Source organism: Mobula hypostoma, chromosome 2 (assembly GCF_963921235.1).
Source record: "Mobula hypostoma chromosome 2, sMobHyp1.1, whole genome shotgun sequence".
NCBI classification, from domain to species: Eukaryota; Metazoa; Chordata; class Chondrichthyes; order Myliobatiformes; family Myliobatidae; genus Mobula; species Mobula hypostoma.
In genome coordinates, this window is record NC_086098.1 from 246,836,865 (window position 1) to 246,847,934 (window position 11,070).

The 11,070-nt window shown below is 54.2% G+C and overlaps 1 protein-coding gene across 5 annotated transcripts in view; it reads left to right on the plus strand.

The window, feature by feature from the left end:
• The window catches only part of LOC134343067 (phospholipid-transporting ATPase ID-like), a 98,299-nt gene extending 88,411 nt beyond the window's left edge, over positions 1-9,888 (plus strand). The window contains exons 26-28 of one of the 5 annotated variants that reach the window (XM_063041922.1): positions 792-1,067; positions 6,327-6,457; positions 7,352-9,888. In XM_063041922.1, the coding sequence (XP_062897992.1) occupies positions 792-1,067; positions 6,327-6,457; positions 7,352-7,642 (698 nt within the window). In that variant the 3' untranslated portion in view covers positions 7,643-9,888. Of the gene's footprint in view, positions 1-791; positions 1,068-6,326; positions 6,458-7,351 lie in introns of those variants that run through there. The other 4 variants (XM_063041921.1, XM_063041924.1, XM_063041923.1 and 1 more) reach the window with 4 other exon arrangements.
• Positions 9,889-11,070: the final 1,182 nt, after the last annotated feature.

Here is an 11,070-nt window from a genome sequence, read left to right on the forward strand (position 1 = left end):
TGAATGTGAACAACAGGAAACAGCCTACAGAATCTAGTGTGTGTGTGTGAATGTGAACAACAGGAAACAGCCTACAGAATCTAATGTGTGTGTGTGAATGTGAACAACAGGAAACAGCCTACAGAATCTAATGTGTGTGTGTGAATGTGAACAACAGGAAACAGCCTACAGAATCTAATGTGTGTGTGTGTGAATGTGAACAACAGGAAACAGCCTACAGAATCTAATGTGTGTGTGTGTGTGAACAACAGGAAACAGCCTACAGAATCTAATGTGTGTGTGTGTGTGTGAACAACAGGAAACAGCCTACAGAATCTAATGTGTGTGTGTGTGTGAACAACAGGAAACAGCCTACAGAATCTAATGTGTGTGTGTGTGTGTGAACAACAGGAAACAGCCTACAGAATCTAATGTGTGTGTGTGTGTGTGTGTGTGAACAACAGGAAACAGCCTACAGAATCTACTTGAGGAGAGTTAGTGTGTCCACTGATCCACTGGGACCCTGCTTCCCATTAAACCCCCCATAAGGCACAGGCATCACGGTCCCGTCTGGCAATTCCCCATCTTGCTATTTCCTCCTTAACTGGGCCTTAATCCCCTCGTCTGATTTCCAATCATTCCCAGTTCCACTAATTACAACACACCTGGTTCCCATTAGCGAACATTGGATAAAACTCGGACAGCACTGCCATGCTTTGCCAGTTCGCTGGTTGACTCTAGTGTGAGTCAACCTCGTTTCCTGATTCCTTGGGACTGTCTAAGCTCCGCATCATTTCCTGGATACTCTACAGAAACCTTGTCTCTGTGTAAAGACTCTCCTGGATACCAGTTCCCCGTTCGTGGCGTTGCTAACGCTTCACAACTCCGCCTCTGCGCCTGCGTTCTGCACTTGGGTTCGTCCCCAGCCACGTCCTTGCAACAGAACGAATTGGTCAAGAATGAACCCAGCGGACACGGACCCCGTGCAACTGCCCCTCGCCAGCCAGGGCTACCTACTGAGCGCCCACGACCAGCTGCTCAGAGAGGTCACAGAAAACCTTTGTGCGCTGTCCACGAATGTGAGGAAGGTCAGTGAGCAGGTTGACCGGGTATCCACTTCCCTTACTCCGTCCCTTCCAAGAACCCCGACTGACCGAACCGCACAGCCTGGGATGGCTACGCCCCCTGGATCGGCAACACAATCCCCTCGAGAGCCCTACGTACCGAGCCGGAACCCTACGCTGGGGACCTAGCGCCTTCTTATTACAATGCTCTTTGGTGTTTGAGCAACAGCCACGTATGTACACCTCCGACAGATCAAAGATTACATACATCATGGGGCTGTTATGAGGGGATGCCCTGGCATGGCCCACCGCGATCTGGGACAACCGACCAGAGGTCCGTTCCTCCTTCCCCTCCTTTGTCTCTGAAATGAGGAAGGTCTTTGAACAGCCCATTTGTGGTAAGGACGCCGCTAAGCGCTTGCTAACTCTCTGTCAGGGTTCGCAAAGCGTAGCAAAACACTCCATCGAGTTCCGAATGTTAGCGGCCCACTCTGGGTGAAATGACCAGGCACTATGGGAAGTGTTCCGACAGGACCTCTCAGATAAGACAAAAGATGAACTGGCAGCGAGGGATGACGCGGACGGCCTGGACTCACTGATCTCTCTCGCCACCAGGCTTGATAATTGACTTAAAGAGCGTCTGAGAGAACAGACCAGTCGCCCCACTCCTCGGGTCAGCCCACGGCCCACCTTACCACCTTCAGCCAGCCTCCCTTCCCCAGCCGCTCCAAGTGTAGCTCCTGCTCCCACCATCCCCACTACCCTGGGGGAGAAACCGATGCAGCTGGGACGGAACCGTCTCTCCCCTGCCGAACGACTTCGGAGGCGGAGAGCTGGGGATTGTTACTATTGCAGCCAACCGGGACATTTCCGGGATAACTGTCCTGTGCGGCCAAAAGGGGGAGCTCACCAGTAGTAGGGGGGACCCTGGTGAGCCGGACGACACTCCCTTCAGTCCCCCAGCCCCGGATGCAGATCTCAGCTACCGTGAATTATCAACAATAGTCCCTGTCCCTGTCCGCCTTGGTGGATTCCGGTGCCGAGGGAAATCTGCTGGACAAGGACATAGCCTCCCGGGCTGGAATACCTCGGGATCCGTTAAGTACCCCTCTGGAGGCCCGGGCACTGGACGGAAAACTGCTGGCTCGGGATACCCACTGTACGCCAACCCTGACCTTGATTCTGTCCAGAAACCATCGAGAGAAGGTACAATTTAATCTAATCCATTCTCCTCGAGCTCCTGTAGTTCTGGGACATCCCTGGCTGAACCACCACAACCCCTATATTGACTGGTCTACCGGGAGGATAGCCAGCTGGAGCCCGTTTTGCCACGCCACCTGTCTGCAGTCGGCTCCACTCCCTAAAGTGGCTACCGTGACCCCACCTGTCTTGGAACTCCTCGACTTGTCCGGAGTCCCCGCGGAATACCATGACCTGGGACAGGTATTCAGCAAACCACGGGCTCTTTCCCTGTCTCCGCACCGCCCCTATGATTGCGCTACCGACCTTCTCCCCAGGGGCTCACTACCCACCAGTCGTCTTTATAACTTATCCCGACTGGAGAGAGAGGCCATGGAGAAATACATCAGTGAGTCCCTCGCGGCGGGCATTATTTGACCTTCATCCTCCCGGTGGGCGCCGGTTTCTTCTTTGCAGAGAAGAAGGGTGGGTCACTTCATCCCTGTATTGATTACCGAGGCCTAAACAATATAACAGTTAAAAATAATTGCCCACTACCCCTCATTAACTCGGCATTTGAACCACTTCACGGAGCCACCACCTTCTCGAAGTTGGACCTTCGTATTGCCTACCATCTAGTCAGGATGAGGGAGGGAGACAAGTGGAAGGCGGCCTTTAATACACCTCTGGGCCACTTCGAATTCTTGGTCATGCCGTTTGGCCTCACCAATGCCCCGGCTGTTTTTCAAGCCCTCATCAATGATGTATTGAGGGACTTTATTAATCGCTTCCTGTTCGTCTACCTAGATGTATCTTAATATTTTCTAGCAGCCCCAGAAACACATTCACCATGTCCGTCTAGTCCTCCAGAGGCTGTGGGAGAACACGTTATTTGTGAAGCCAGAGAAATGTGAGTTCCCCGTCCCTTCGGTCAGCTTCCTGGGCTATATCATCGAGAGCAGGCAGGTGAGGGCAGATCCCGAGAAGATCCAGGCGGTGGAAGAATGGCCCAGACCCACAACCCGCAAGCAACTTCAGCGGTTTTGGGGGTTTGCAAACTTTTATCGCCGATTTATCAGGGACTACAGTAGGGTGGCAGCGCCCCTTACCCGACTTGCCTCGCCTACCACCCCCTTTTGTTGAGACTCCGAGGCTGACTCGGCATGCACTGACCTGAAGAGGCGGTTCACAACCCCTCCCATCCTGGTCCAACCGGACCCCTCCCGTCAATTCATTGTTATGTTGACGCCTCCAACTCCGGGATAGGAGCAGTCCTGTCCCAACAATCAAGTCCGGATGAAAAGCTTCATCCCTGTGCCTTCTTTTCTCGCCGACTGTCCCCGGCCGAGTGGAATTACGACGTAGGGAATCGGGAACTACTGGCGGTCAAGCTAGCATTGGAGGAGTGGAGGCACTGGCTGGAGGGGCAGAACACCCGTTTGTTGTTTGGACTGATCATAAGAACCTGGGATATATTCAGACCGCCAAACATTTGAACTCCCGCCAAGCCCGTTAGGCATTATTTTTTGGACGGTTCAAGTTTTCCCTCACCTACTGTCCAGGGTCCAAGGATGGGAAGCCGGACGCACTCTCCCGCCAATACGACTCCAGGGAGGACACTTCCAGCCCGGAGACTATCCTCCACCATCCTGTGTGGTGGCAACCCTCAATTGGGAGATTGAGTCCATAGTAAAGGAAGCCCAACGGGATGACCCTGACCCTGGCAATGGACCCACCGATCACCTTTTTGTGTCTGATTCTGTCAGATCTCAGGTTCTCCGGTGGGGGCACACATCTCGGTTCGCCTGCCACCCCGGGAGTGATTGGACCCTGGCTCTCCTGAAAAGACACTGTTGGTGGCCTTCCATGGAGGCGGATACCCGTTCCTATGTCTCTGCATGTTCTGTCTGTGCCCGTGGAAAAGCCTCCCATCGGCCACCTGCAGGATTACTTTGTCCCCTACCTGGTGCTGGTCGTCCTTGGTCGCACATCGCCCTAGATTTCGTTACGGGTCTACCCCCTTCACACGGAAACACCACCATACTCACCGTAGTAGACCGGTTCTCCAGGACGGTGCACTTTGTAGCCCTCCCTAGACTCCCTTCTGCTCAGGAAACCGCAGACCTTCTCATCCACCACGTCTTCCGCCTCCACAGAATCCCCGTGGACATCGTCCCCAATCGAGAACCCCAATTCGTCTTGCAGGTATGGAAGGCCTTCTGTCAAGCCTTGGGTGCCTCGGTCAGCCTGTCATCCGGCTTCCACTCACAGACAAACGGGCAAACGGAACGGGTCAACCAGGACGTGGAGGCGACACTATGTTGTATAACAACCAACAACCCGTCTACCTGGAGCGACCACCTCACGTGGGTTGAGTACGCCCACAACTCTCTGGTTAGTACTGCCATCGGAAAGTCCCCCTTCGAGTGCTCCCTTAGATACCAACCCCAGCTGTTCCCTACACAAGAAGAGGAGATTGCGGTGCTGTCTGTTCAGGCCCATATCGATCAGTGCCGCAAGGTTTGGGAGGACACATGCACGGCCCTGCTCAGATCAGCCGATCGCAACCGGAGGATTGCCAATCGACACTGGACTCCTGCGCCGGAGTATCAACCTGGGCAGATGGTGTGGCTCTCATCCAAAGACATTCCTCTCAAAACTGAGCCTGAGAAACTCGTCCCTCGCTTCCTGGGACCTTTCAATGTCGAAAGTATCATCAACTCCACAGCAGTCTGACTTAAACTACCAAGATCTATGCACGTCCATGCTATTTTTCATTTTTCCCAATTAAAACCACTTTCCGTCAGCCCCTTGTGTCCTCCGACTGAAACCCTCCACCCGCCCGGATCATCGACAACCATCCAGCATACACCGTTCAGCGGCTACTAGATGTGCGCCTTCGGAGCAGGGGCCTCCAATAACTGGTCGACTGGGAAGGGTACGGCTCAGAGGAGAGTTCCTGGGTTTCCCGCTCCTTCATCCTGGACCCCTCCCTCATCGGAGACTTCCATTGGGACCATCCAGACAAGCCTGGAGGCTCCCATTGGGGGGGTGGGGTGGTACTGTCATGGTCCCTTCTGGCAATGCCCCATCTTGCTATTGCCTCCTTAATTGGGCCTTAATCCCCTTGTCCGATTTCCAATCATGCCCAGTTCCACTAATTACAACACACCTGGTTCCTATTAGCGAACATTGGATAAAACTCGGGCGACACAGCCATGCTTTGCCAGTTCGTTGGTTGACTCTAGTCTGAGTAAACCTCGGTTTTCTGGTTCCTTGGGACTGACAGTTCTAAGCTCCACATCATTTCCTGGATACTCTACGTAAACCTTGTCCCCGTGTAAAAACTCTCCTGGATCCCGGTTCCCATTCGTGGCAGTGCTAATGCCTCACGACTCTGCCTCCGCGCCCGTGTCCTGCACTTGGGTTTGTCCTCAGCCTCGTCCTTGCAACAACAGGAGGAGATTTAGGCCATTCAGTCCATCGGGTCTGGTCCACCGTTTGATCACGGCTGATTTATTATCCCGTTCTCCTGCCTCCTCCCCGTAGCCTTTGATGCCCCGACTAATCAACAACCTATCAACCTCTGCCTTAAATATACCCAGCGGCTTGGCCTCCTCACCCACCGTGGCAATGAATTCCACAGATTCACCACCCTCTGGCTGCGTAGAAATTCCTCCTCCTCTCTGTTCTAAAGGGATGTCTTTCTATTCTGAGGCCGTGTCCTCTGGTCCAGGCACCCCCGGACAATAAGATTCTCTTCCCCCCCCATTCATCTAAACTCCAGTCAGTACAGGGCCAGAGCGAGCAAACAGTCCAATTCCTGTGAACCTTCTCTCCAAGGCCCAGAACTGCTCACACTACTCCAGGTGCGGTCTGACCAATGCCTTCCAAAGCCTCGGGGCAGTATAAAATCCTGGCTTTTGTATTCTAGAATAATCTTTCACATTCTAAAACAGCTTTGTGTGTTGAGGATCGCTGTGATGTTCCGATCCTGCTGTGAGGGGACGGTTTGCGTTTCAAGGGTACACGTTTGGTGGGAGAGGGTGGTGGAGGAGGGGGCGTAGAGCGAAGGGGTGACCCCTGTTCTCTGCCCTCCCACAGCCAACGCCAACAACACCCTGGGGCAGCCGGTGGTCTGGCTCACCATAGCCCTCAGCACCGTCATCTGCATCATACCCGTCATTGCATTCCGCTTTCTCAAGCTCGACCTGCAGCCCCAGCTGGCAGACACGGTAAGATCCCACGTCCCCAGGCTCCGCACCCCCACCACACACTTCTCCACCCACCCTCCCGCTGGCTTCTGTCCCCACACGATCTGCCCGCCTCACACTCGGCTCCATCACCCCCCGCCATCGAATCTGCCCCCTCGCCCTCGATCTGCCCACCTCACACTCAGTTCCGTCCCCCCCTCGCCATCAAATCCGCCGCCTCGCGCTCGATCTGCCCACCTCACACTCAGCTCTGTCTCCCCCTCGCACTCGATCTGCCCCCCCCCATCAGCTCCGTCCCCTCCTCACACTGGATCTGCCTCCCCACACTGATCCTGCCCCCTCTCACTCAATCTGCCCACCTCACACTCAGCTCCACCCCTCCATCGGCTCCGTCCCCCCCCCGCCATCGAATCCGCCCCCTCACACTCGATCTGTCTACCTCACACTCAGCCCTGCCCCCCTCCTCACACTCGATCTGCCTCCCCATACTGATCCTGCCTCCTCATACTTGATCTCCACCCCACTCCCTCTCTTGGGCTCCGTCCCTGACTCCACAACTCCACATCCTGTCTGTTCGTGCCAGTACTCTGCACCCAGGCCCCACCCAGCACTATGGGCCCTGGTCCCCGATCCCCTTGAATGCCGTCCCTTCTCCCAAGCTCCACCACCTCCATACCCTGTGCTACCTGCCTCCCCGTCCCTTCCTCCCTCCCTGTCACTCAGTCTCTCCTTGCTCTTACCCTCACCCATTCCCCTCAGCCTCCTTCTTCACTCCCCACCCTCCCTATCCCCTCTTCCCGTCACCCCTTTCCCTCTCCCTCCCTGCCACTCCTCACTACGCCCTGCCTCCCTCCCTCCTCTCCCCCCTGCAGACACACCCCTGACTCTTCTGACTCTCCCCCCTGCCCCCGCCAGGTCCGCTACACCCAGCTGGTACGCAAGAAGGCCAAGCCGTCGCACCGCTGCCTGCGCCGGACGGGCAGGGGGGACTCGCGCCGTTCCGGCTACGCCTTCTCCCACCAGGAGGGCTTCGGCGAGCTCATCACCTCCGGCAAGAACATGCGGCTGCCGGGCCTGGGGCTGGGCCTGGGCCCGAGCTGGATCGACACCATCCGCCGCCGGAGATCCGAGCTGGCTGCCTCGCCCGGTGCCAGCCCTGTCTCCGTTGAGCAGGCCCCAGCCGCCGGCGAGGAGGCCTCTGTGTAGGGGCTGGGATCATGGAGTGGGCCCTAAGGGGAGAATAACTCCAGCCAGATCAGAGGAGTGGGCAGGGCCTGTTACCAGCGATTGGAGCCTGCAAGGGTTGAGGAGTGAAGCTTTCTCTCTGCCTCCCGCTCTCCCTCCGCTTATTCTCCCTTGCTCTCTCCCCTCCCCATTTGGTTCCACCTTCTATTTCTGCCACTCTCTTCCCCCCTCTCCCCTTCTCTATTCTGCCTTTCCACCCTCCCCTTTCCCTTCTCTCTCACCGTCCCCTTCTTTCTCTGGGGAGATCAGCCTGAGGTCGAGGAGTGGAGTCTCATACCACTTGTCCTCTCTTCCCTCTCTCTCTCTCCCTCTCTCTTGCTATCTCTCTCTCTCTCACTCTATCTCTCTCACTTTCTCTCTCCCCTTCTCCTTCTCCCGCTCTGCTGCTCCATTTTTTCCCCTGTCTCTTGTCCCCCACCCCCCAAGCCCCCAGCTCACGGGGTTCTCTAGCCCGGAAGTGCTTTCTCCACCGCGACGGGGCCCGCCGTCCCCCAGCGCTGCTGCCTCCGCACGGTGGATATCACTTCGTCCCCAGTGCTGTTCGCTCACAAGCTCACTCCCAGCCACCGTGACCAAAGCCGGCTACCGCGCGGGCGGGGCGCGCTGCCGAATGGGGGTGGGGGGGGTGTACCCACACCAGGGAGTGCAGATTACCCACCCCTCAGGGCCCGGGTGTGGGCTCGGGGGGGAGTACCCGCACCAGGGAGTGCAGATTCCCCACCCTTCGGGGCCCGGGTGTGGGTGGTGCTGGCCTCCAGTGAGCTGTCTCCTGTTCCCGACCAATGTCCGTACCCCGTTTCCCAGAGTGAGGGCAGAAACCCAGCCATTCCCATTCTCCCCACGCCCTTGGTCACCAAGAGCAAGTGCACGCACACACCCACATACACACACTGTCACATACACAGTCACACACACAGTCACACACACAGACACGCACACTCACACACACACACACTCACACTCACACCCACACACTCACACACACAAACACCCCCACACACACACTCTCCCACACACACAGTCTCACACACAAACACATACTCTCACGCACACACACACGGCTGCCATGGTACACAGTAGTTAAGGTGACGATGTTACAGCTCAGGGCATTGTGGAGTTTGGAGTTGAGAGTTCAATTCCAGTGCCGTCTCTACGGAGTCTCTGTGTTCTCCTGTGTGGGTTTCCTCCGGGTGCTCCGGTTTCCTCCCACAGTCCAAGGATGTACCGGTTAGTAGGTTAATTGGTCATTGTAAATTGTCCTGTGATTAGGCTCGGGTGGATTGGGGTTGTTGGGGACGATGTGGTTGGAAGGGACAGAAAAGCCTGCTCCGTGCTGTATAAGTAAACAGATGCAACGGGCAGACACGCGCACGCTCGCTGTAGAAACGGCGACATCATCAGATTGTGTCGTGGGAGAACATCAAAACACAGAGAACCCTCACGAACTTGACAAATCGCTCCAGGGGCTTCAACTGGTCCAACCCTCGTCACCCATTTAACCCCCTTGGGAGCCGATCTCCGAATCCGGAACAAACCCACGGCCTGCACCATTGTAGGCAATGACTATGTTAGTCATCCATCTTGGGCTGACAGAGATGGGCCCCAAGGGCCCGAAGACTGGACGCCCCAGTATTAAGGCCTGGACTTCGGCCGAATTTAGAAAAACAGAGCCACTGTTTTGCTCTATTGTTGAGTAACAATATTAGACAAAGCCACTGTGATACCAACTATTCTTTCTACATCCTTCATCAGCACAAGTTTATTTTGTAAGTTATAAAAACATCCAGCAAGAAGTCACCCTGAACACAAGATGGTGGACAAGCATGACATGAAATGTTTACATAGAGACTTTTTGTAAAAAAACAGCAGGAATGGTCACAGAAAAAAATGGTTAGTGACATTTTTTCTATATAAATATATTAAGAAAAAGAAGTATGTTTTCCTTTTTAAAAAAGCCATTGCTTATTTTGTGTTTTTTTTTGTAACACCGGCTATTAAGTTTGGGGCATCTGACCATTCTTTGTCTCACTCACTTGGCCGACGAGGTCACAGGTCAAATGGTACTCAAGGAACTGTGATTAACTGAGCTGGACACACGTTATTTTCACGTTTTGTTCATTTGAGATGCTAGCAGGGCTGTATATACACAGATATATTATATAAATATATATATATATATATAAATATAAAAACATTTCCATAATTTATTATACATTTCTATACCTGCAAAATGTATTGTTTTATGAAAAAATAGATTTTTTTTAAAAATACCAATTCCCCGTGTCCTGTGTTCATTGAGGTGGGTGGGGGGAGGTTGAAGGGTGTTTTTTATCTCTGGGATCTCAACTCCATACAATCCCAATGGTTTCCACCCCTTCCCATTCACTCCCACTGTCCACATTCCCAATGGGAACTATCCCTTCCCATTCACTCCCACCATCCACACTCCCAATGGGACCCCACCCCTTCCCATTCACTCCCACCGTCCACACTCCCAATGGACCCACCCGTTCCCATTCACTCCCACCGTCCACACTCCCAATGGACCCACCCCTTCCCATTCACTCCCACTGTCCACACTCCCAATGAGACCCCACCCCTTCCCATTCACTCCCACCGTCCACACTCCCAATGGGACCCCATCCCTTCCCATTCACTCCCACCGTCCACACTCCCAATAGACCCCACCTCTTCCCATTCATTTGCAGTGTCCAGGCACAGATTTCCTCGCACAGACTGTCAGCTAAAAGGACAGTTTCTGTTTGAGTGATTGTATTTCCAACTTCCAGTATATTTTATTTGGAGATCTGGGTAAGGCCAACCCTCAGCGCGATTCCCTCACCACCTGACATCCTGAATTTGACCATGTGGGGAAGGTGCTATTAAGGAGAGATTTCCAGGATTCAGACTTGGCGCTGGTGAAGGGATGTCTGACTATAATTCTGAGTCAGGATGGTAGGTGGGAACCTGTGGGTGATGGTGTTCCCTGCGTCTGGTGGCATTGGTGAGGTTTCTGACAAGTGGAAGTCCCAGAAAAAGGGAATCGTGAGTCAGAGGTTGGCTTGGACTTTCTTGTACAGTATGGCATCTGTGGGACTGAATGGCCTTGAGTCTTTTTGCCAGTTGGTCACAGAAACAATCCCTGCAGTCCATTTGGTCCATGCCCACCAAGATACCCATATAAGCCAATCCCATATGGCCCTCTAAACCTTCCCAAACTGTATCTGCCTCAACCTCTTCTTCTGGCAGCTCGTTTCAGATACTGACCCCCTCTGGGTGAAGAAGTTGCCCCTCTTGTTCCTATTAAATCTCTCCCCTCTCACCTTAAACCTGTACCCTCTAGTTCCTGATTCCCCGACCCCGGGGAAAAGATGAGTACATTCACCCTA